The following is a 27,278-nucleotide window of genomic DNA, read 5'->3' on the forward strand; positions in this document are numbered from 1 at the left end:
GATTTTCAAATACCTTTCCTATAATTCAGAAAAACATTGTCATCTTGGCACCATGAAAATAGATTTAGAAAATTAGAAGCCAATAAAAAGAAATCAGTTATTATCTATTAAATTATAATCACATATAACATGAATAAAAGCAAATTAATTGGAGTTCTTAAAAATTCCTGAGACTCTCCACATCATCTAATGGGATCCCTTACCACACTTAACAGCTGACTGCTACTTACTGGTGACTCTCCCACTGTAACAAGATGACTCCAGTTTAAGGCACACAGTAGTACACTATCACTTCTTTAAAAACACTCCTACTAACTTCTTTTGGAAAAAAGCTTATCACAGCAAATTGATTAATTGGAGCATCTCCAATGGAATTAGTGGGAAATACGTTGCCATTAAGGACACAAATATCAGTCCAGACAAATGCTACATGCAGCAGGTATTAGAACAAAAGCCATTCTTCCCCTGTACTCTGCTCTGCTTAGGCTGCACTTCAAGCGCTGTTTTCAGACCTGGCCCCCTCAGTTTAGGAGGGATGTTGAGATGCTTGAACATGTCCAGAGAAGGGCAACAAGGCTGGTGAAAGGTCTAGAACACAAGCCCTATGAGGAGCAGCTATGGGCACTGGGGTTGTTAAGCCTGGACAGGGCTCAGGGGAGACCTTATCACTCTCTACAAATCCCTGAAAGGAGGTTATAGCAAGATTAGGGGTCTTCTCCCAGGCAACCAGCAACAGGACAAGAGGACAAAGTCTTAATCTGTGCCAGGGGAAGTTTAGGCTGGACATTAGAAAAAAATTCTTCACAGAAAGAGTGAGTGGGCATTGGAATGGGCTGCCCAGGGAAGGTGGTAGAGTCAGTATATCCCTGGAGGTGTTTGAGACTGGATGTGGCACTTAGTACCATGGTCTAGTTGATAAGGTGGTGTTAGGCCATAGGTTGGACTCCATGATATCAAAGGTCTTTTTCAACCCACTTAATTCTGTGATTTTTGGAGTTTATAAATGGATTCAATCTAATATAGCTGCAGTATCATTTATCCACTTCTTCAAGCAATTGCAGCAAAAAACCCTTGAAATTGGCAACAGTAGCTAATCAGAAATCAGAGCAAGCAGTAAACTCCAGCCTGGATAATCCTACTGTGGGCCCAAGCCAGAACAGTGGTGAATGACAATATTAAATAACTGAACAGACCTCGGCTCCTTTTTTCTGGCTGTGCCAGTATGGCTGCTATTCTTAAAAGTTAAAAAATCTAGAGTCTCTGGGCTGACTTTTTTTTCCCCATCTATAGTAGGCTTAAAAGCAACAGTCATGAGGTACTACAACATGAATTGAATCTGCCCACTCATCATTAGATCTTTGGAAACCAAGATTATGTATGCGATTAATTACTAATGTCTCCTGTTTAAGGAAACTATTACCTTTGTTTTTTAAACTCATACTTTTAAAAGGATGACCAACATATTGCTGTACTATCTAAAATATTTATCTCAAATGAACTTTGCTGACCATACCACTAAAAAGAGATAAAACCCCTCCAGTGTGTTGTAAGTGAAAAGCGAAAGAGCAGCAGAAAATTTCCAAGACTGAGTAATTTCAGGCTGTGGGGGTTTTTTAACAGCATTTAAATATTTGGCCTCTATTTTAAATTGCCAGCTTCTGTAAGTCATTTAGTCTAAGAGTAATACAAAATGTGTTACAAAATCCCTGTAGCTGTGAGGAACCTTAAATAAAATACACAGAACAATTTTAATGCATTAAAAGAAAGCTCATCTCCAGTTGTCCACCTGTACTCTTAAATTTCTTAAGTTAGTTTTTATAAAAAGTGGGTTGTTTCAACATTATAATTTTGAGAGTACTAGAGCTAAAATGAAATATGATGGTAAATTAAATGTATGTTGTATATCAGTTTTACCTTAAACAAGTCTGCTGTATTGTAAACGTGACAAAGATAAAAACCAGCAACAAGTGTTCAGACCAGAAGGTTTCCAGTGAATCAGAACAGGAAACCAATAAAGCGATCAATGGGAGGTCATGACTTTTTGATCACTGCACTATATGGTTTAAGTATCTGGTTTTGATCTAGTGCAGTGTAATCAAGTTAAACTTTGAAGTGAGGTATCAAATATAGAATTGAAATAGCAACAGTGCTGAGGAATACCCAACTTAAATGTTATTTTGAAAAGAAGTCAGTATTTGGTAACTGTGTCAGGTTTTATTTCTTGAGGCAATTTTTCTAAGAGGTGACAGGTTTGTTGTAACGAGACTGTGTGCAATTCCAAATGAAGTTTCAGGATAACAGGCCTAGAAATTTTCCTTCTACCTACTAGCTAAAAGTTCCCAAAAACTTTTTCTACAAGAAGATCTAATGGAAGTGTTTGTTTGGGGTGAGGATACAGCAACAAAAATATTTTAAAACAGCAGTATAATCACACTTAATATACTGCAATTATTACATTCAAGAAAACACCTAAATCTCAATACTCCTCTTGACTGTATGTATCTATAAATACAATTGTTACTGAAACCTCAAGCATTAACTAGAATGTACTGGCTGATAGAGACTGAAAATACACACTTTACAGGCAACAGTTACAGGAAATGAGCATTTCACACTTTTACTCTGTCCTTTAAAAGCAGGACTTAAGCTCAGCATTTTTAAATGGACTAAGTAACATTTTTGCCCCTGACTGCAGAAACTACTTTCAACTGTGCTGGCTGCCACTCAGATGGATAAAAGAAATTTAGGAGGTGTTTCCACCACATTTCCATGTTTGTCCCGCTTATATTCAGATAAGCTTACAGGGACCTATTACAAACTAATATATAGCTATCTCCTGAGCTTGTTTCCTCCCATAGCTGGCACCTGTGTATGGATGCTAACACACAATTTTTGCAAGGAACAACCACTCAGATAAACCAGTAGAACCTCAATTCCTCCATTTTTCAATCCCCAAAACTTGATTTATAGGTGGAAAAATACAACTGACCCTGACATAGCTCTAATCAGTAAAACAGACAGGTCACAATCAAGAACATTATAATGCCATGATAATGAAATAACTTTAATCAGTTAACTTCCTTTGGCAATCCACACAAAATTTAAAGGACACAGTGTAATTAATTATAGCTAGCTATATTCATCTCCAGTGGTGCAATCAAGAACTATTACATTGCTCAGCAAGACAGATCTGGAGCTGTGATGTGTAGGATACAGTCAGGAAAAACAAGGGGGAAAACAGCAATCACCAATCTTCCTTTATTTTAGCATTGAATTCAATCTGTCATTAGTGGCAGTGAAACAGTTAAGATTCATCCCAAAAACCATTGCCCTAATCCAAGTAAACAAATACCTGTTCCATTTAAGGACAGACTACATCACTGTCCTGGTTACATTGATCACATTTAGAGGTTTTCTTCACCCTCACCAGGGATGGAAAATATTTTGTTGATGGTGTTACTGGGGGGAAGGGAGAGGAATCAAACTTATCTGATAGAGATGATTCATGGAATGAAGTACCATCATTATGGAATCAATACTGTCATTTTGGGCAAGTGTAACGTCTGCATTAATTACACTGTGACCACTCAAAGTTAATTGAATTAAACAAATGATGGTCATAACATATTCAGGGATTCTATTGTATCTTCTATCTGCCTGTCAATTGCTTATTTAGTGAGATAGTTTCTAAAGCTAGTTGCTTTATTAAGGGCAACTAAATTGGAGAAAGTTATGGATAATTAAGTCTCCCAATCAATTCAGTTTTCCCTAATAATCTGGGTATTATCAGCCAGTATAACATCTCTGACTCTTTTAAGGACAAGCTGAGTTAAAGGAATAAAGCAATTCACTTTTCAAAGCATAGAGTATATATTTAACTATCCTGTGTAGACAAAGCTGCTACATTAGATTGGGTGTTTGCAAACCACATGACCTCACAAACGCTATCTTATCACATCACAGGTTCCTCAGACTGACCACAACCACTTAAATCAGACTCTGCCAGCACAGAGGTTCTGTAACTTTGACACATACTAGTAAAGCAACTACATTTTTAGCTGTCCTTGCAAGAGCTTTACTTGTGGGGAGGGAAAAATCTGATCATCTCTTGTCCAACTGTTCTTGCAAGATATGGTAAAAGAAAAGCACATGATTTATTGTGCTATAAACTTCCACCACAAGCTGAAATGCTTACTTTGTAAATCTGAGGGCTAACATATTTCCTTTCAGGGACAACATTTCTTATCAAGTAAGAAAACATTTATAGAGAGTCACGTATTTTGAAAGCATTTGTCTAGAAAAAAAAAACTTTAGAAGATGTCAATGTGACTGTAGTCTGTATTGAGAAACAAATGCTTTACAAGAGTTAATACAGGACTTTCAACCAACATGACTGAGAAGTATGAAGGGAAAACAACTGACTGAAGTAAAAAAATTGACTGGAATGAATCCCACAAATCTTAGTTTTAGGAAAGTGAGCAAGTAAAATGACAGTTTCCAAGAGACAAATGTAGTTGTGCTTGCACTACATGAAAAAGGAATAGTACACTTCTTTCAGAAGAAATGGGAGAGGGTGGAAATAACTTGGCAAGAGACTAAGAGAACATTATATCTAATTGCAAATATTACAGAAGGAAGTTGAGGCCTTTTGGGCCTTGCTGGTTTTGCCTTAGTTCTGATGAAAGAAATGTTACCTATTTCTGTTCCTCAGGTACTTAAATGGTGATAAATCTGATATTCTCTCATTCTCATTTGCACATATGATCTGATTTGCTGCTATCCATCACTCTCTAAGTATGTGTTCAGAGAACTTGAAAAAATTTCTGGTAGGTTGAACTTTAGAATTCACTTTCCCCAGTTACTCCTCATCTCCATTATGCAAAGCTATGTTATTTACTCCAAGCTATTTGCTCTGCTTCTGAATGTAGTCTACTGGTGCATCAGATAAGAGAACATTGGATTTGGTGAGCATTGAATTTGACTCAATGGAAACCTAATAATAAAATTAACAGACAAAAGGACTAATGCTTCCCATCACCAAGCCCAGATACAATTATAAAACAGGAGTTATGAATGCTGTTAGAACTGGCCAGCCCATCTTGTGCTACTTCAGCGGGCCACAAGCAGCATCATAATTTTGTTCTCATCTACAGCCAATGCAGAAATCATCATTTAGCTGCTTGTAAAGACATTCCCTCATCTCTTCAGGGGACAACCTGGATCAATCTGTGCTGGGGCCTAGAACCATTCACTGATTTAAGATTATTAGCTATTAATAAAAAATACAAGGAAGAAATAATTTGACAGCTTTAAAACACAGTTTGCCTACCATATAAGTTTATGGCATTTAAGACCAAAGGAACTGTTAATGCGGTTTAATATTTCATTCTGTGTACTATAGTGCATTGAATTTTATTTAGGTATTTCATAGTATGGTCCATATAGGTGATTTTTTTTTTAATCCTTCACACTAATGGGCTACAAGTTCACTTTCCCATCTCCATTTTAGTTTCAGCAGTGAAAGCCTAGACAGCTAATGCAAGTTACAAGATGTATCCTTAATTCAGCTCTATAACCAATTACTCTGTTGGTCACAACCTATACATTATTTATCCTCAAAGTCATTACTTAAAGTGTCTTGAATTTTATTTACACAAGCAAAATCTTTTAAAAGCATAGTATTTAATCTCCAACTTTTATATCTCTTTTCATTAAGCCAATCTTAAAATGTTAGCTCACCAGTAGCATGATGAGACCAAGAGATAACACCTATATCAGAATCTTACTGACTGCATTAGGTTCTTAAAACATAATATCAGATCCATTCCTAGATAAACTATACTTATGTGGAAATGGAAGAGTAGTAAACTAACACTCACTACTGCTTTGAAGAGCCATCAAGTTTTCAGATATTGAAATGGGAAATACCTTAAAAACTCCCTATTTTCTGCACTGTCAATACGCAAAAATTCAATCCCTAGAACTTCACTTAAAGGTACTTTAATAAAGTCTTTTAAATGCATGAAAATTATTTTGACAGAATAGTACTGCTCCACTTCCTGGCACCTTGTTCTTGTCCATCAGTCCATGCTGAGATATCATTAACTGGACAAGTTGCAGTTTGTAAATGTTGGACCAGTGTGCCACACTAATATCAGAATTTTGGTTTTCATTCAAATATCAAACACACCTGCACAAGATTTGCACATCGTTCTTGCTTCTTCTCAAAATATTGCAATAAATTACTTGTCAAGAAGATATCTCATTAGCTAGGAGAAAACTGTATTCTCCCTCTGACATTGGTCAATAGCAGATGCATGCACCAAAAAAAGACAAAAGATGTAGTTTTATAGTTTTGTAGTAGTGGTACTTCCATAATATTCTTCCTAAACTCCAGCAATCATCTCTCTAAATTCATAGCAAGTGGAATAGTCCCTGCAGATGCCCAGATGTCATAGTAAAACTGAAAAATGGGCTATCTTCAACATCCACATTCCTGATTTCTAAGGAAAAAATGTCCTAAGTGAAGGAAGCATTGTTTCTGTACATTGCTGTTGCCTTCATAAAGCTGTCCTCTAATACACACAGACAATACACATCCACAATCCCACACTGTAGAGACTGTTTGCTTTTGTACAAACATGTTAGGCAGAATTCAGCTTTTAATATGAAAAGTGTCGTAAGATTAAACCAAATCCACATTTGAAATGCTGTAGTATATAAAGATAAAAACTTACAATTTTACAGCAAAAACAAACACATTAAAGGATTCCAAGAGCAACAAAATTCACCTAACAGCGTAACAAAAGTAAACTTCATACAATTTCATGTGAAACAAATTAAATTTAAGCGCTTCAGTCCTAAATCACAAAGTCTGAAAAACTGGAAACCACTTGCTTTTGGCTCCAAAGGTGTCTTGTGGTCTGCCAGTGTAGTTTGTGGGTAAGCACATCAATTCTAATCTTTTGTACCACCCCTGTAATCTAGGTAACACATACAAGCCTTGCAACATCCAACAGGAAGCAGAAGCAGATGCTGGGTAATATATATATAAAGTGACTGCACATACAGAGAGGTAGTGCCTGAAATGCTGAACTTCAGCAGTTTATAAATAATTTAATTCCATTCAGTTTGAATTAAAAGGAAAAGGTGGGAAACTACAAGCAACCTCCTCCTCATTTCTCCAGTATATGATTTGTGTTTAAAAGAATAACAGCTTGTTCAATAGTCATAATTTTTCTTAAGCCTTCAAATTTATTTAATGGAAACTTGTAACAGGCCAAACTTCCAATGTATTCATTTCCACATAGCTTAACAGCTTTACTTCAATACTACCTGCTTAGTGAGATATTCTCTTGAACAGTAAATATGTTTCACAGAAGTTGCTTTCAGTTAACATTTCTGTACCTAATTAAAGTAAATTCTATGAAATACTAGCAACCCTAGTGCAGCATGAAAGTATCTAATCAGGGTACAACCTGTGTGTCTGTGTGTCATGCCATTCATGTTACATCAGTTAAAGCACATGAACTGGAAGGTCAAGTGACAGAATATTCTGATCACTAGACCTTATTTCTCCTGTGCCAGACACAGGGCAACCAAGCTTCTGTACTTACTGACAAGAGTAACAAAAGCTGCTTCACAGAAGCTGCAGCCTGCTGGGGCTGCACAATGAGAAAGCATTTTAAGTTAAAAACTCAGTCATCTAGAAGTCAAGAATGCTGGCTGTAGAAGAAAAATTTAAGGATGGGAGGGAAATGAGAGAAGAAAGAAAATGCTAGGTGGAAAGGCCAGTACGTATTAAAAGCTCTCAAATAAGTTTACATCGTAACTTCCTGTTTGTGATGATCCTCAACATTTCAGGTTTTCACACTAGTTTTACCCTTCAACAATAAAGTCGTAAGTCATAAGTCACAAACCACCTAACAACTTTGTGCCAAATAAATCACAAACTCAGCCTATAAGGAGGAAAGGAAGTAGAGCACTTAATATACATGACTTATCACAGATTAGCTACTGGCTAACTAGAAATACTTCAATCTGAGTGTCCTTTCATTAAGAATCAGTTGTTCTTTGAATACTGATAGGTTGTGTAAAAGATTACACGATAGCTGTCAGTAACTTTCTAGGGAATGAGCATAAAACCAGATATGTTTACAAAAGTTCAAAATGCAAGTAAGTAATAATTGATCTACATGTATTTAATTTCTGAATGAAGTTATGATTGCGCTGAGGAATTTAAGAACTGTTCCACTATTTTACATAACAAATTACACTTAATAATTATATTCTAACCCATATTTGGTTGTTCAATCAGTGCAAAGAAAAAGGTGCATGTAAATAGATTTAAGATAATGTGCACAGAACCATAGAATTCTTAAGGTTGGAAAAGGCCTCTATAGAGTCCAACCATTAACTTAAACACTGCAGTATCCACCAGTAAGGCAGAAATTTACAGAAGTCTAGAGTCTAGTAGAGTAGAAGTTGACAACTTCTGGCTATAATGTTCTCAAAGCTCCAAATTTTGTCTGTTTGTTCTCCTGAAGTGTCAACTACATGATGAAGACTTACTCTGAAGTAATTAATATTCAACTCAGCTTATCATGCTACAGAAATCCTCTGGTTAGGTATAAAAAGAATCTTGTTAGAACAAGTCAAAAATCCAGTCATTCAATTTATAGTTATTTTACTGTATTTGAATGGTAAGAAAAAAGGCATCTTTTTCTATTTAATTACCGTGTACATTTAATACCAATGTGGCTCATTGGTTCAGTTTTGGGTACCATACTACTGATTTCCAGTATGTGCAATTTTATTCAGTAACAGGAACACAACTTGAATTTACTGCAAATAAGTCTTCTTATAACATTATTTGAAGACTGATTGTAACATTATTATTCCTAGATGAGTAATAAAAGCAGCGGAAATTTATCCTTTAGGCTGCAAGCTGCATTGTTCTTAAGAAGCATGCAAAATTTTGACCAAAATTAATTTGATTTCTAAGAAGTTTTGTTTATACTTACAAAAACTTCCAACCAATTGCCCTTTGAAATCTGAACCCATTGATTAATCATTTGATACAGCATGCAGAGTTCCAACATGTAGCTGATTTAGGTTACCACATTGGAACAAATGAGAGAAATATCTGAATACTAATGGCCAAACCTTTCTCACCCAGAACATCAAGAGATGGTACAGCAGCAGCTTGCTGCACCTGTGCCATAGCAAACTTCCACCCCAACCCACCTTTCAGTGAAGAATTCAGCTTTAGACGCTGGGCAGTAATAGAGACTCTCTGCTGTCCTTACTGGTGTTCCTCACTAATATTCTAGATTTGCCCTGTGCCTGGCTACTAGCCTGGCCTGCAAACACTGATGAACAGTAGACTTTTCACAAGAGCTCTGCAATTAGAATGGATGTTGCGTTGCCACAACTTGGCACCATCGCCATCTGATGGATGATATCACAGAATAGAATTAAAGTACGCAGTTCCTCCAGGCTCCACTGACACAAAAAACATTTACATTCACACTGCTGCCCAAAGGCACAAAACAGTGTTTATCCAAAGGCCAGAATATGGACTTAGTCTGCAGTTACTTGTATTCAATATAAGATTTTGTCATTATTTTGTTCCATCCTTCAGATGGAGAACTTGCAACTTTCCTGGTGTAAAAATGCAGCGTAAAAATGCAGGAGAGGAAAAAAAAGTTAAATAAGCAGAATCAACACCAATGGCCATGCCAAGACATTTAATCTTATTTCACACATATGCATCCCACCCCCACCTTAAATTATAACTTTTGCTTTAATTAACATTTGCATTTATGTGCAGTTTAAAGTTCCACAATTGCAATGCATTAGAAGGCAACCATACAGTCACCAAGAGCTCTGTTCCTTTTCCAGTGCCTTTTACATGCTAACCAGTTGGGAGATTGCGGTCAGCATGTCACATACACCATCACCCTATCTTCAGGAAGATGCATTTGCAAATGTGTAACGTTTCTTTTAGCTTTTGCAGAAGTAGAATCAGAAAGTAGCTACCCAAAAAACAAAGAACATGGTCATTAATGGATGTATGCATGAAGACACTTCAGTGCAGATTTAAGGAAGTTGTTTATTTAACTGGTATTGACTGAATTATACTTCGCCTAACATTTAGCAGTTGAGAGAAAACATTTTTGCCTCTTCCTGTTGCCATTTTCATCAGATTTTGCTTTTTGAGGAAACACTGCAGGAAACACTGCTTTCCCTCTTAAGATTTTATTTAAAAACTAGACAAATAGATCGGTAACAGTAAGGGGAAAAGGGAAAATAAGTCATTAGTAAACAAACACTTCCAGGCTTGAATAAAGTCTGTTTAAAGAAACATGCAGAATGCTGCCAAGGTAGCACACATCTACTACATACAGAGTTTCATAAAATCACAGAATGACTAAAGTCAGAAAAGATCTGTGAAATCATCCAGTCAAACCATTTCTTCTTACTGTTCCTATATATCCTAAAATTATTTCCTTCCTCTAGTGTTTACCTAGTTTGAAAATTAAAAATTTAACCATCACAAAGCACATATCTGGAAGAGTGCTCTTCTACATGAAACTACTCAGACTCTGCTATTGTTGAAATTCTTCATAGCATTTCCCTTCTGTCAAATAGAAATGCTGATGAAAATTTGACTAGACTGCTGGTATTACATAGAATTATTATTCTGTGAGTTTACGAACCTCATCTTCTTTCCAACCTGTTCACACTAACTTGTACACATGACAGATGTACCATATATTGTCTGCCTTCATGACAATTCAGTTGCTCAGCCAGGCATATAACAAATGCTTGTATAGAGAAAATTATGTAACAGCTCTCCAACATTAATTCTACTTTTCCCTTTTAAGCCTACAGTGAGCAGAGAAAAAAAGTCAGTACAGTGCCTTATTTTGTTCATAACGCAAAAATAGATTAAATATCTGGTTTTCTGGGAATTCTTCAAGCAAACAACAAAAAAAACTAATTAGTGTTTTAAGGGAGAAAGCCAGGTTATTGATTTTTAAATCTGGTTTTAAGTGAGCTTAGTGATTGGTAAAGGTGCTGGACTGATGGCCCTAGAGACTATCCTCCATCTATAGCATAGTGATCTATAGCACCGACAACATTCCAAGATCCTCAACTGTGTTATAAGTCTCAAGGGATTGACCCTAAATGCTTGGATCTACTCAGATTGTTATGAAAACGCTAGCTACACTTAAAGAAAGGATGTGTTTATTTAACAAAAGCAAAAAGGCAAGAAACAATTAGGTTGAATTTCTCTATAATCCCATGGTTTTAAGCAACACTCTCAGAGCTGTGTATGAATAGGCTAGAAAGAGACTGCTGCAAAGATGACCAGGCATTTTGCACACGATGGAGTATTAGGTAAAGACATTTCTTCACAGTGCAGCATGAACTGAAATTAGCCAGTGAGTACAGGAGTTACATAAGCCATTTCGATTTCAAGACCATCTGATCTTTTTAACTAACAGAAAGTTACTACAACTATTAGAGCAAGGAAGTTTGAAGACAGACATTTCATAGACTGAAGGTTTTGGCAGTTTAAAACTTAAAAATCTGTTAACTGGTGTTAAGCAAGCATCCTTTTTTTTTTTTTTAGCAATCTCAGTATACTACCATATAAAATTCGTCCTTACAAAGCAAGATCCAGAAAATTTACGCATGGATTCTTCTACTTGCACAAATGAGGTTTAGTTTCTAAGTACAGTAGCCTTAATAGCTGTAGCAAATAAAGACATAAAGGGGCTTATTTCATATATGCAGTTCCAAATGGAGTAAATGCAACACAAATATGATCAACTCATGAAATAAGGGAAAAAGTCAAGACAGAACATAAATGCCAGTTCCATTTAACGTCAAATCACACAACTAAACGCTATTTTGTTCTGTTGACCTTCCAAGATAAAGACAAGATTCATGTATAAGAGTTTTATTGCATTCTTTAAAATAATGTACTTAGCAAAAATAGATACGGAAGATGTAATAACTATTAAACTATTAAATAAGTAGAACCTGTCACAGGTGAAAGGACAAAAGGTACAAGTGATTAGAAACTGTAGTATAATATCACTTACTTCATGATGCAGCTCAGCTATCTGATCTTTCAGTTCTCTGATGTACTGGTTAGAATCAGATTTATTAAGCTGCCCTTGAATTTTTCCTTCTTCTTTCTGTTTTGGTTAAAAAAGGAATAATATTCAAATTATTCAAAGATTTACTATATTAAAAGTCTTATTTTAGCGTCTGCATATTTTTGTCACAAACAGAAGCTATTCCCAGACACCACCCCAGCACTTTCATTTGGCTGAAGTTACAGCAGGTATCTAGAGGTGACAGTGGCTCAGATCAAGCTGACTCTTTCAATAGCACAAGGCAGGATTCTACAGAAGAGCATGAAGAATTAACATCTTCACAGGTGGAATCCACATCCTAAGTACATGAGATTGCATTTTATTAAACCACCTCTACAGAATACTATTAATACATGGAACATATCTTAGTGTATGTTATTTTCACTAATGTAAACTTTACATTTAGCAACAAGAAATTTCCTTTTGTCTCTGAGTAAACAAAACAGTTCTTTCCTTTCACTGTGGGACATGCACCAGGAAACACTCCATATTGCAAGCTTCTTTTGACCCGTAAGAAGAATTGTAACATCCAAAATATTGTGGCATTTGTCATGTAGGAGTTCCAGAGAGTATAACTGAAGAGAGCAATGTCCCCTAATATCAGTGCTTCAAGAGCTATACAGAAAATCTGGCAAGTAAAAAAAAACCAAACAAAACCTCCCAACAAACCAACCAACCGAAAATACATGAAGAGGAATATGACATTTCCCTCATTTGTCAATCAAATGCAGCTCCTGCATTTCAGGATGCTTGGAAAGAGTTCACTTGCACTGAATGCCTGCAGCACTGGTATCCACCTTGTCCCTAAAGGGAATCCCAGTGTGACTGAACAAACATGGCAGATCTGAGATAAACAATCACCTGATGACGAACGCACTCCATGTCTTCTACTTGCTAATAATAAAATGCAGAACAACTCTGCTCTTGCCTTTTTCCAGCTAAGTGCTAATTTCTGAAGCAGCCACCAGCTCTAGAGAATGCAAGCATCTTGATTTTATGTAATTTTTTACCTTGACTGTAAATCACATACAAGCAATATATTACAGAGATACAAATATAATGGGAATATCTTGTTTTTCTACCTACAGCTCATTTTGCTGAAGGTTTAATTACACTTGAAGAACGAAAACAGTTTACTTCAACAGCCAAATTGAAAGCCATTAGCAAAGAGAGGTTAAATACCTTTTAGAATGAAAAGTCTTAACTGCTCATCAAAGTGCAAGACAAAAAGCTTTAATGGAGAGGTTCCTTTGAAACACTCCTCTGAAATATAAACCCCAGGACAAAACTATGAGGAGAGATAACATGCTACCTTCCAAACCCTTTTGCTGAGTGAAGAGAACAGTCTAGAACACTGTCAGTATTGGCAATATCAAAGAAATATTTCTTTTTTTTCAGGCATTGTTTTTCTTGCAGTGAGGTATATGTTACAAAACTACTCAAAAAATAATGTTTTCATATTCACTGTTCATTCCCACAATTCTTTAATGCATAATTCCACACTGAACCTAGTTTCCAAGGTAATCTATGGCCAAATTCACATACGCACACAAAAGTAGTATCAATATTAACTATGGTTCCTGTCCTAAATATATAAAAAATATCCCAAATGTAGCCTAACCCCATCATCTCTCTCTGTGAGAATGATTACTGGCCTATGAAACAAAAGTAACATAACCTGCAGAATAAAAATACATCACCATATGAAAAAAATCTGCCTTGCTGTCAGACACTAAGATTCCACACAATGAGCATGACCTGATCTCTTGAGGCAGAAGAAATATATGGGAGAAATGCTTAAGTCCTTTCCCTCTGTTTGAAACCTTGACTTTCAGCCTTTCAGACCATTTCAGCCTCTTACTCTATGGCCTCTACTGTGTCAATACACACTGTGCAATCAAAATGCAACAGTAAAGCAAGGTTTTAGCAGAAATAGAACAGAGGTGCCATAGCCCTTCTAAAACAGAAGTGTAATAAACAGCTGAGCTTACATAGAAACCAGGTGAACAGGAGGCCATGAAACAGGCCCCAAGGTCAGACCCTAAAAATTTCCAGCAGAAGCAGGAACATTTAACAGGTTGGGTTTGGCATACAAATAGCTGAAAGCTGTTTGCATATATCATATGGGAATTCCACACCTCCATTGCATTGAAGTGGTGTTATGGTTACTTTTTATATTAGAAATAACACTATAAAGAAAACACAGATTCTACAGAATTGTGTGTATTTGCTCATGGAAGAACTGACTGTAGCTACAGTCAGAGCTGAAGGGCAGGCATAAGCCTGGCTTGCAAGATGTCCATTATTACTGAAAGGCAAGTAAGTTTCAGTTTTCTTTTCAGAACTACAGATTTTGTAGAGCTAGCAATTCACAAAAAAAAAGTAACCCTGCAATAGCATTTTCTACAAACATATTTTTAAAAAGGTCATGCTGTAACTTCCTCTTGCAACATTCAAAATGCAAGGGATCAGAAGCTGATCTTTTTAACTTGCTGGAAAAAAAATCAGCTTCCTAATTAAATAATCCCATGTTGTGTGTGCTAACAAGTCTATCTACAGTGGATAAATTGGAAGGATGACATTGAAAAAATAGTAGGACAAGGTATTGTCTTCTCTACAGCTGCTGTTCATCCCTAACCAACAGAAAAACATAGTCTGCTAAGGTGATCACGCCATTGTCTTTTAAAGATTCTTATGCAAGTGTGGTAGCAAACCACTGGAAAACATGCAGGACTCAGACACCACAGCATTAAAATATATTTTAATTTCTATCAGAATCATCTAATTTAAAGAATAAATAATAAAGAGACAGCTGAAAGCTTGCCTATATCTAATGAACAAAAAAGTCCTTCAAAGTTTTATCTGTCGTATTATTTAAGTTACCCAGTATTCTTTAATACAGTGAAATGAGACAGGCATTTCTCATCAATACATGCATTTTTATACAAGTACAAAGTATTATGATGATCTTCCAAATTGTTTCACCATCCATGACATTTCATGTTAGAAAGTAACCTGAACTTAATGCAAATAATTCCCACCTTCTGATGAGTATTCATTAATCAAAGGCAAATTTTAATGTGAGGAACTTAAATTTGGTAGCAATATTCTTTAATGGTTTTTCATTAGGGGAGCTTGACCACCCTTCAGCCTCCTTTTCTCCAAACTAAGTAAGCCCAAAATCCTTTGCCACACCTCTCGGGACTTTCTTTTCAGTTCTTTCACCAGATTTATTCCCTCTGGACACATTCAAAGACCTTCATATCCTTCTGAAATAGTGGAGCCCAGGACTACACACAGTAGTCAAGATGAGGCCACACTACCAGTTACAATACAGTCACACTGACAAAAGAAAAATTAAATTTCTTTAATGAAGCTTAATTTCATTTAATGCTTCCCATTGTGGCATTTACTTTAGTAGGAACTGGACATTTAACTCTGCATTACTTGTATACTGTGTTTGAATAGGTTTGTACTAGTGTGTTTGTGTAGCTTTGTACTTCTGAGGAAAGCATTCAGATCAACAGTATGGGTTCAAAACTGAATGTTAAGACTCCACATACAATTTAGAAGTCTTTAGATATAAATGTTACATATTCTAAAAGAGAATAACATAAGCAACTAGTAATCTTCATGTTTAATTTTTTAAATCTAGAGTTAAACACATAGGATGTGGGTTGCTGGTTTGGTTTTTTGTGGTGGGGGTGAGGGGGAGCACTATTATAGCAAATCTGATATTTGGAGAAGTCACAACAGAAAAACCAGCTGGTTGCTAAGCAAACCATAGTAATTTAAAATTTTAAATTTATATGCAGAGGAAAAATCAGAGAACATATCAATAAGCAAAGTGTGGGTATTATCAGAATTGCAAAATAAAGCCAGCCAATTCTAGAATGTAGGAATTTGTTTAAAACATGCTGCAGTCACATGTGAATGAACCTCTCTACACCCATGTCCCTGGCTTACTGCATCTGCATATTGGCACCACTGCAGTGCCTACCTCCCCTTCCTCAGAAGGGTTTTTAGAAAAGCAATGCCAACTGGTGTTACACTGTAATTAAAGATGCATCATCTCCATTTCACTGCTTTTGAAGGTTTTTAACAGCTCCGTTTTAGTCTCCTCTGACAGACCACCTCCAACAGCACCAGCAGGGTTAGAAATCTCTACCAGGGTAACAAACATCCTCATGGCAGGTCATCACCTCTACCCTAGGGACAGGTGCTTGTAGCAGTGTATGCAGCCAATACACAATCCAACCCCTGCCCCAGAGGCTGTGTATACAGTGGGAGCAGCACGGGCAGCCAAGCAGGAAATGAGCTCTACAGATCAAAAAAACCCACTGCTAAAACAGAACTCACTTAGGCCCCTTCACAGTTTTGGAAGCTCTCACCTCTCTCATCCTGCTGTGAAGTAGTAGAGAGACTGTACTTGCATGCATACCAAGAGTTACACTGAAAGCTCCTGAGAAGAAAAATCTGCACTCCAAAAATTTTCTCCTTAAAATGAGGAAAAATTCTGTCCACCAAAAACTATCAGCTGAGAATCATGGTTTTCATATCACATTTAAATCCTCATTTGTCTAGCTTTCTAAGAGAAAAGCATCTTGCAAAGAAGCAATAGCTAGTCTCAAAAAACCACCTGATGCTACTGAGAACTCCTGAACATGTGGAAACCTTTCAAACTCGTTTAGTATCAGGCCAGGATGTATAGCTGGCAACAGAAGAGTGCAGGGACAGACTGCTTAAAAAATGCTGATTTAAAATAACTGAAACCATTACTGTATAATGGCCTCCCAAAATCAAGTTTAGTATTCATAATCAAAAAGGGTTTATACAACAAATAAATCAATCTTCAGAAACCACCTGAAAAACACTGGAGGCCTTAAGCTGGCTTTTGCTGCTTGATTGAAGTTTAAGACACAGAAGATCAGTGTAATCAAATTCCAGTTGCAGGTGGTTCATCCCAAGAAGAGTACAAGTTTTCTAAAATACTCAATTATCACATCAGATAGGAAAGGAAATATACATCAATAAGAAAACAAGGCATTTTAAATAAGAAGGAAACACCTAAGATTGTTCTCATTTTAATAACTGTGAACTTGAACGCACAGAAAACCAAAATTGTTTACATAGGCAGTCAAAATCCAGGCACACTAGAAAGTTGCTGTTCCTCAGTAACATCTTTACTAAAAATGACTGGAGGATAGGATGTTTCCCTAACACCCTTAATTTGATCTTTTCTGACTATGCAATATTTAGTTGGTAACAACTTACCTCAGCCTCTTTCCAGGAGAGGCTTTAAAATTTTTACTTTGTGGCAAAAGACACTGCATTAAAAATGTAAATGAAGTATATTCAGAAGGGTAGATGTGGTAACTAGTGTCCTTTCAGTGACTTTACAGTGACTCATTCTAGACTTTCAAAAAACACATCACTAACATCACACACCACTATTGATAAGAGTAAAAAAGGGTTTCCTGTAATTTGAAAAGATGGAAACAATTTCTTTACTGAACAGTCAGTACTTGGAAAAGTTATTAAACAGAGGTCATAGAAAGGCTTCATTCTAAAGAAATAGTGCTAAAAGTTTAAACTGTGGGGAGATTACTAGCACAATCATGGATTTCCTTTACAGATGTTCTCAAAGCAGCTTTGACTGGGTTAGAGATAGGGTAAATGTGACAAAATTCTCTGAATCTGCCAGGAAACAGCAGGAAGGAGTGATGTTACTGTCTGTCCAGATCAACGTAACAAAAAAGAATCATTTCTTATGGATATTTTTTTCTTTAAGATTACTTAGATGTAAAACTATTTTTTTATATTACAAGTATGCTCTATACCAACTCAACCCAGCCATGGATGATTTGAAGACTACATGTCATTAGCCTGCATAGAAATGGAGGGAAAGGGATTAAGCTGCCCCACTCTGCTTCCTCAACTTGCCTACACTTCCACTGGTGTAGTGCTTCTCACCCTAGGCAGCTGAGCGACTGCAGCTTGTAACTGATTTAACCTTGCCTGATTTTTTCTATTCTTCTTTCAATTACTGTAGGGAAAACCTTAAAAAAAACAAAACCAAAATAATATCAATGGACCAACAGGACTGCCCACATGCAATCAGAAGGAACATTTGCTAATTGTTAGGCCAGAAATATTTGCTTGCTGCAGTTTGAAGCTCTCAGTTCAGCTGAAAACGAGAAAGACTATCTTCCTGAGGAAGCAAACCTGAAGCTTTGCTGATTTACTGTAGACAGAGAGAGACAATATCCACTCCTTGACTCTTTTAATCTTAGGAAAGGATGAGACAAACAGGATCACACTGCATGCAACCTGACCAGGACAAGCCATTTAGTTGTAGGGTGTAAATCTCTAACCCTTGTGAGAAAGTAAAAGCTGCACCTTGAATTTGGGAGCGTCATACAATACAGACATTGAGGTGCTGGAGCATGTCCACAGAAGGGCAACAGAGCTTGTTTGGAGCCTAAGGCTTACAAACAGCAGCTGAGGGAGCTGGGGATATTTAGTTCAGAGAAAAGGCGGCTGAGGGGAGACCTTAGCACTGTATAACCATGTGAAAGGAGGTTATAGCAAGGTGCAGATCAGTCTCTTCTCCCAGGCAGCAAGTGAAATGGCATGAAGAAATGGCCTCAAGTTGCCTCAGGTGAGGCTTAGATTGAGTATTAGGAAAAATTTCTTTATGGAAAGGGCTGTCAAACATTGGAACAGGCTGCCCAAAGAAGTGGTTGAGTCACTATCCCTGGAGGCATTTAAAAGACATGTAGATGTGTCACTTGGGATCATGGTTTAGTGGTGCACTTGACAATGCTGGATCAACAGCTGGACTCAATGATCTTAAATGATTGTATGATTCTACGTAAGCTTCTCCCCAGGATGGAAATGGAAAAAATAGCAGCCCAGTCATCCAAAAATCCATCCTTCATCTGTTAATAAATTGCTCAAATGTTCTGTTCAAAGCCCAGAAACCTGCTAAATATGTCCAAGTCATTTTAGGGAAGGGATGCCATCCAGAGAGACCTGAACAAGCTTTAGGAGCAGGCCCATGGGAACCTCATGAGGTTCAATAAGGCTCAGTGGAAGGTGCTAGACCTGGGTCAGGGCAAACCCCTGTATCAATAGAGGCTGGGAGATAAATAAATCAAGAGCAGCCTTGGCAAGAAGGACTTGGGGTGCAGGTGGCTGAGAGACTGGACATGAACTGGCAATGAGCACTTGGAGCCCCAAAAACCAAATGTGTCCTGGGCTGCATCAAAAGCAGTGTAGGCAGCAGCTCAAGGGAGGGGATTCTGCTCCACACTTGTGAGACCCCACTTGGGGGCTGTGGGATCCCCAGCAGCAGAACAAGATAGACTTGGAGTAATGTGAGTCCAGAGGAGGCCATGGAGATGATTTGAGGCCATTCTGTGATTCTATGCTTGCCTCCCAAACATAAGCTGAACTGGCAAGTAAGAAAAAAATAAAGACATGGTAGAGGAGAAAAAAATTGCTGACAAAGTAAACTTGTTTCCACGTAACAGGGTTAGAGCATCAGAGTTTTTCTTTGTCACTTCTGGGACTTAGGTATGTGCCACGTAAGTTAAACTTCAGTTATACTTCAATTCCATGCTATTTTTGCACAGAAAGTCTAAAGAAAGACTTAGAATATACATCATGCATTGCACAACTCATTGCATTTCAATATGTTACCCAAAAGTTTAAAAACTCAGCATCATGAACTGATTGCTCAAACAAGACAAGGTGACATTTAGAATATATTAAGAAACAACTTCTTAGCATCATAATAAACTGTCAACTTGTTGCAGAATTACATCTGTTATTGAATAATAGTTCACTCTCCATCCTTGTCATTATTACTAACCAAAACTAAGAGAGACCCAGAAACTGTGATTTAAATCTAGCATTTGTGTGTGTCACGTCATATCACTTCTTATGTGGGAGTAGCGATACTCTGGGTTACAAATTTAACATCACTGTCTTGCACCTACACCTACATAAACATTTAAAAGAAAACCTTGCAATTTAGGTTAAGCATTGCTATGGCCCATGTGGACCTTGCAATGAATCCCTTGAGCTTCTTAGAAAAGCACCACTCCCCACAAAAAAAAAAAAAAAAAGGGAAGGTTATGTGGTAGGTTAACTTCCTCCCTTCATTTTTATCAGCTTTGAAACAGCATGACAAGCAGATCTATTTGTCATAGTCTGTGCATCTGTACTTTTATCCTAGTGCCTATGCTCCAAGACTGCTAAATACATTTCTAGTATTAAATATTGCATTTCAAGTCATTAAGGCAAGTCGTGATTAAAAGGGCCTCTGCTCCCCACATCAGGTGACAGCAATTACAGCAACAAGCTGAACAGAAGAGAATGGGAGGCAGCTTTTTTTCCAATGAGGAAGGAGTTACCTAGATTTTCAATTTCCTTTAAAATTTGCTTTTGTTTATAGTTTACAAGTTTTGGGAATTCAGGATTTCCAACTCCATTATTACATTTCTTTTGGTGCAGGTGTTTTAAAGGCTTTTGAGCATGAGTACACAAAAAGGAAGTTTTGATCATAAGTTTCATATTTGCTGGCAAAACACACTGGTCAAAAATATCTGCTTAGACTCTCTAAAAATCTAAAACATTTATCAGAGCAGTTCAATAAAAGCATTTCAAGTAATGTCTACACTGTCAAAAATAAACAAACATTAGCAGAACTTATTTCTACTAAATCATTTAAGTATTATAAAGTTCACACTCAAAATATGTATTTCACAATCGAAGAAGTTATCTTTCATGCTAGCGTAAGTCTGAGATCAGATGTTCACCAAAAACCTAACAGTGCAAACTCATCAAATGAACATGAACCTCAGCCACAAAATTACTTCATACTCCATAGTGTATACAAAGAAAGCACAGCCACTCTCACTTCTGTGAATAAAATCAAGAATTTTACAAAGATCAAACTCAAGAAATCATTTGCAGGTGGTAATCTGAGAAAACCATAAAGACTGGAACTTGAAATACACTTTGGAAGGAAACAAAAAAACAATAAATAATAAAAACATAACTAAAAATTGCATTGTGCAAAGTAGTACTTGTGAAAAGGAAGGAGAGGTGATGTAGATAAACAACTGAACCTGAGAGAGTGCAATATTACGACAAAACAAGAGCAGTGAGATCTTTGGCTGTATTAGCTAGAGTCATAAAATAGATTATGTTTCTGCACTTCTTTCTGTCTTGTGACAAGGTATCCACATGCAATTCTGGGATCCTTAAGTTAAGCAGAACTATGGAAAGGGAATAGGAGAGAACAATTAAAGGATGGACCATGGATGGTTTGATCAATCAAACAACAGAAAATCAAGTCACATGTATTTACACAAAAAAATTAACACAATTTGAATTCTGTGACAGCTGTAAAAAAATTCCCAACTGATTATTCAGATAGTCACCATTTCATAAGATACTGACTATGTTTTGAGAGATGTGTATCAATCAAATAATGGAAGCAGGATGGCATTTAAAGTCTGTGCTAAAGTAAAAATAATGCAAAATGAGTACTCTCTTCTCACCTACAAAATCACATTGCTTGAAGTAACCTTTAAACTTCCCCTTTTTAAAAAATGTTAATTTGAACAGAAGATTGACCTTAACTCAGCTACTCCCTTGTTATCTTCCTAGATGATAAATGATTCATATGCAATGCTCACCATACTTATCTAAGTATTTCTGATGTACTGATAAAAGTATTATCTAAGCATTATTGATTTAAAGAAATGATTGCTTTAACTTTCAATAAATTTAGTGCTGCTGCACTAGAGGAAATACAGCAAAAATTCTTCATGCAAGCTCAGTGAAATTTATTTGTACATTCCATGCATGAAGAGATGAAAAAGGTGCAACTAGCTGAGAAATCATGGGGAAAAGGTGGCTTTGAAGCAATATAATAAAATCATGACCTCAAAGGAAAGATTTCAGAGGGAAGAAACACAATATCAACACCAGGTTTTAAAAGAAGTAAACCAGAGAGTAAGTAGCTTGAACTTAGTAAAAATAACCAAGAAAAACTCTGCATCAGAATTCAGACAGGACAACAGTATATGAGTATAGAAAGGTCAGACTACAGTAAGATATCATGATTTCCCCAAAGCCAAGAAAATATAAAGCACAGCAATTTCTGGTTTTCTCATCAAGGCAGCAGCAAGTTCATGGGACAGTGAAAGCTCCAAAAGGAACTGAAAGTGTAAGGAACAACACAGAGGCCAAAGGATGCATCTTGAGATCCTACAGTGATGTGGTAGCAGTAAATATTTCTAGTTTCAAGATTTACATATAGGAAGTAAGAGTTTTACAATAAATCCTTCAATACTGATCATAGCAGAAGAGTAAGCACAGGAAAAAATGGTTGCTGGAATCAAAATTGTATACATCTTCTTTGGGATGAAGGATGTTTTCAATCTAGTCTATTAATTGGTAAGAAGTACCAATGACAAGAAAACAAGAAAAAAACCCAAAACAGAAGTCAGAGTTAAAAACAGTGTTGCCTTTAACATGGTATTTGTAAGAAAGGAATTATTAATAGCTCACAAGTATGTGCTCAAGTTAGATGCTTTGCTTGTACAGGAACTCAGCAATACAGCATTATCCCACTTGGCAAAGCAGTGTCTTGTATTCACAGTAGGCTAATGAAGAAACACAGTAGAGGAAGAAAAAAAATTCAAAGTACAAGATGTAATCAGTATCAAGTATCATCATTTCACATTTAATGCCATTGTTTGTTACCTGGATTTCTAATTCAGCAATGTGCTGCTGGAGCTCTGCCACAGCTGCAATGCGGTCTGCCTCACGGAGCCGTACTGCCATCACTTCTTCTTTACTCTGAAAGAGTCACAAATGGAGCTAACTTGTACCAGTTTTAGCTGATTAAAGACTCTGCACTGCTTTTACCCCAAATCCTGAGAAAACTTAATACACTGCTGTGCAAACTACCACTGTTCTAAAGAATTCAAATTTGATTTTAACCCATAGGAGAAGTATGTAATAATCTAATATAAACTAAACTATAATAATATTTTTTTAAAAAACCTGCAGTTTTGAAAACTTGCTTTTATCAATTTCAAGGTCCAGAAGACAACTGTCTTGTTTTCCAGAAATATTATACTGTAAATTAAGAAAAATAATGAACATAATAAAAGAAACCAGCTCATGCTTTAATTTTGGACTCTATATAGATAGAAACAGCAAAACTACTCAAGAGTTACTTATTTCATAATTTCCTCTGTCCTAAAAAATAAAAAAATTAAATACGAAAACAAAGATGTTCTCAACCTCATTTAGTCCAGCTATCTTAGTCGTAGTATATAACAAAGACACTTTAAAATAAAATACTAATACACATAACCTACAATCAGCCTCCCACTGTAAGTTTAGCCTACAAGTTTGTCTATATATGATAGGTATTTTAAGTTTAAAAAAAGAGAGAGAAATGTCCTGTTTTATGAGACAACCTCAAGACTTCAGAGCACAAAACAATATTATATTGTCAGCAGCCTGGTACAAGAGAGAAGAGTGTTAGATAATTAGTGAGCAATACCATCAGCTGAAGAGCAAACAGCTCTGGGGAAGAGACAGATTAGGCTCAGGTACACCTACTTTTATAGCAGGTTGGTGTTATTAAACTGTATTTACTGCAAATCAGTTCCAGTACTTCAGTTACTTTAACGTGTGCTTCAAACCAACAGTACTCCATCACCCTTCATTAGGCAGTACAGCCGAGATCAAATCAAACATATCAAAGCTTATCCATAGGAGCTACTTCTAAACATGCTAATTGTTTGGTTTTGTTTTTTTTTAAATATTCCTGTAATGAAGGTATATAATCTACAGGATCCAATTAACTGCATTTGTAATCAGTGGAGCCCATTTCAGAGAAATCTATCATGTGCTAGCCAAAGTTTAGCCATCCTTGCTAAATTCTGTTGCATGATTGCTCAAATGAAGCCAAACCGACAAGTCCACAGGATTGCATGTATTTAACTGAAAGCTGAAGGAAAGACTGGCTTGCTTTGACTTTGGTATTAGAGATGAGTCAATAGTGCTGCTCTAGATGGCACTGATGCTTTATCTCTGGAGCAGAGCGTGTTCTCAACAATTACCACAGAAGTTGATATGGCAGGAAAGACGACAAAACTGGGTGGGGGCACAAATCTGAAGTTGTAAATTCTTTAGCACAACTGGTTAGAAAGATCAGTGGTCAGTTTCAAGAAAAAAATTGAAATGGAGTCCTTGCTGTAGAAGCAGTAGTCAGATAAAAAGGGAAAAACATAACAATACACACCTGTGACAAAAATGATTGCCGTACATGAGATGAATGTACATGGCATGAGATGCAACTGGTAACAAAAATTTTAATTTCTGCTCAAGTATTAAAAAATATCTTTTAAAAGAAAAATGCAAGCTCCTAAAACAACATACCAGCTTATTATGCGTAAAACATTTGAAAATCCAAATACATATTTTTGAGACAGTAGAAATATTGCTACCTAGCCAAGACAAAAATAAAACTAGAATATAATTTCAAACAACTTGAAAAAACAGAAGAAAAAAAATTCAACGCCAGTTACTAATAAAATCAGGAATAATTGTTGTTGTTTCTGATATATAATCAAATATTACTTGTAGAACATTTTACAGTGTAAATTGTAACCTTTTTTCTATTGGTTGCAAAACAAGTTTCAGGATCTAATGTTAGTGTATGTCAGTGAAGATATTTCAAGTGGCTATTGACCACAGCTACTTTCAGAGAATCTCTAAAGAGTATGACTGGTGCTCTATTGCTGTCACACTTCTCTCTAGCCCATGCTAGCACATTGTTCTACAAATGTATGATCCCCCTGAGAATAGTTATGTGTACTAATTCATTAATCAGGTTAAAGACATATTGCTCTTTATAGAGTCGACATAAAAACAGAACATTCACTACATACTCTCAATTCTCAATCTCTTAAGGATTAATGAGCACCTTTAGTACGAAAAACTAATCAAACAAAATAAGTTATGGGTTGGATGAAAAAGACATCACCAAGACTGTGATTAAAAAAAAATCTGTAAAAATAATTTCAGCATCAAAAATAATAGTACTTAGGAAACCAGAGATTATGGCAAACAAAGTCAGTCAGAAGCAATTTCTTCTAGTTAAGAGTCATTATCTTTTTTCCTAAAAGCTTGTGATGGAGTTTGATGAGTCAACAGAAGTTACTTCTTCACTGCACTACACATCCAGGTCCCACTAGAAACAAATAGGACTGTCAAGACAGTAAGAAAAATGGAAACCTGGTGTTGAGGAGTGTCTTTTTATATTATACACAGACACTTTTCTAAGTAGAATCATGCTTTAAAGTAAATGTTTATCTTCATGGGACCACAAAGAAGCAGCTCTGTCAAAACCTCAAGTGGTTTTGTAAGATGGAAAATTCAAGATGGTATTGTCAAAATCAGTAAAAAGAATTTTGGTTTTATGATTTATGCTTCTCAGTGAAGACAATTTATCCAACAATGGCAGACAAAACTAAAATGTACATATTTTAGTACACAAGTATTCTTTTCAGGATGTTGTTTACCTTGCATTCAATCTCTGCTTGTCTACGTTTTGCTTCATTCAACTGAGCCAGAAGTCCTTTGTTCTGTGCAGAGAGATACTGCACCTTCTCCTGGAGGTTGGTAACCTCTTGCTCTGCCCTTCGTAAGTGATTACTATTGATCTGATTCTGAAATGTATGACAAAAAAAAAAAAAGGAAACAAAATACATGTTAAGGAAAGGATATTAACCTAACTCCCAGAAGTCTGACAAAACAGACTTAGAGATAAAAATACAATAAATACAATAAAAAACATCTGATGAAAAAGCATTCAGAGTTTTCCAAGTGTAATCAGAAGGGTTTGCATGGCATTTTGTTTATGACCAGGATATTCAAATTGTTCTTAAACAGATGACTCATTCTAAGAACATTATTGCAAAGCTCCAGTACATCTGTTTTTCCCAATTTTCTGCCTAGGTAAGGCAGATTTTGTGAACCTGTACCCTAGCAACACTATTCATCCATGAAAGATCAGGTATGTCTGAAATACTGTGCACATTTCCCTGTCCAGTGAATTCCTGAAAGCACCATGGCACCTTAGTTGAGATCAGTGCTTAAGTACAAGTCACAACATCTGTACTTGAAGCTGTGCATACCATACCACACCACGAGAAATGGCATTTTTCTCCAATGACAGCTGCACAGCCTAAGCTGTGACTCGTGCTTTGTACCACACACAAAGGCTCCATGTGTAACATTGAGAAGTACCGAAATGCACGTAAGCCAGACAGCAGGCTCTCTCCGCCCCCTACTGACCAAAACGATACTGACAGTCAGTGAAAATTGCAAAGGGTAAGGCAAGAGGAAACTTGGTCAGTTGGTATAGATGAAGTGGTGCCTCTGTCAGAAAGCAGCTTTCTTATGCCTTGCAGTTAGTTAATCTCTCTTCAATAGCACATCCTTACATGCTCTCCTGGTCTCTGGAATTGCTGAACCTTGTCAAGTAAAGCAGTTGTTTGTTTAGTTTTTTTTGATGCATAGATGTATTTCAAAAAAGTAACATCTAGCAGGTATTTCATGGGAAGTTTCTTAGAAGTCTATTAAAAGTCCTTCTCAATCATCAGCACATTGTGCTTATTAACTTGAGTGAAAGTTTACTAATATAATATGAACTCACCACTTCAGTGCACTTTCATTACAGGTGGTTAGCAACTTATTCCCTAGTTATACAAAAATAATCTTGGCAGTCAAGGTACGATTGTCTTTTCTGCACGAACCTCAGCAGGAGTAACCCATGCTTTTCTACTCTGGTACATAGAAGGCAAACCTCGTGCTGAAAAACCCTAACCAATACACAGCTGCTTTGCTGAGTCCAAAGCTTAGTAACCAGATTCATGACCTCAGCAGAAAATCAATCACCATCATCATCATAAGAAAGCACACTAAATTGTGTTTCTAAATTTCTGTTTTCCAAATTTCTAAGCATCACTATTATTGGAATTGCCAATTACATTGTGACATTTAAAA

The 27,278-nt window shown here is 36.5% G+C and overlaps 1 protein-coding gene across 8 annotated transcripts in view; it reads right to left on the reverse strand.

Moving 5' to 3' along the window:
• EVI5 (ecotropic viral integration site 5) overlaps positions 1-27,278 on the reverse strand; it is a 76,873-nt gene that overhangs the window by 6,355 nt on the left and 43,240 nt on the right. For all 8 annotated transcript variants that reach the window (XM_033067108.2, XM_033067109.2, XM_033067106.2 and 5 more), the window contains 3 exons: positions 25,793-25,939; positions 22,956-23,051; positions 12,117-12,212 (listed from right to left, as the gene is read on the reverse strand). In XM_033067108.2, the coding sequence (XP_032922999.1) occupies positions 12,117-12,212; positions 22,956-23,051; positions 25,793-25,939 (339 nt within the window). The remainder of the gene's footprint in view (positions 1-12,116; positions 12,213-22,955; positions 23,052-25,792; positions 25,940-27,278) is intronic.

The sequence above is a fragment of the Catharus ustulatus genome, chromosome 9, assembly GCF_009819885.2.
Source record: "Catharus ustulatus isolate bCatUst1 chromosome 9, bCatUst1.pri.v2, whole genome shotgun sequence".
In the NCBI taxonomy this organism is placed as follows: domain Eukaryota; kingdom Metazoa; phylum Chordata; class Aves; order Passeriformes; family Turdidae; genus Catharus; species Catharus ustulatus.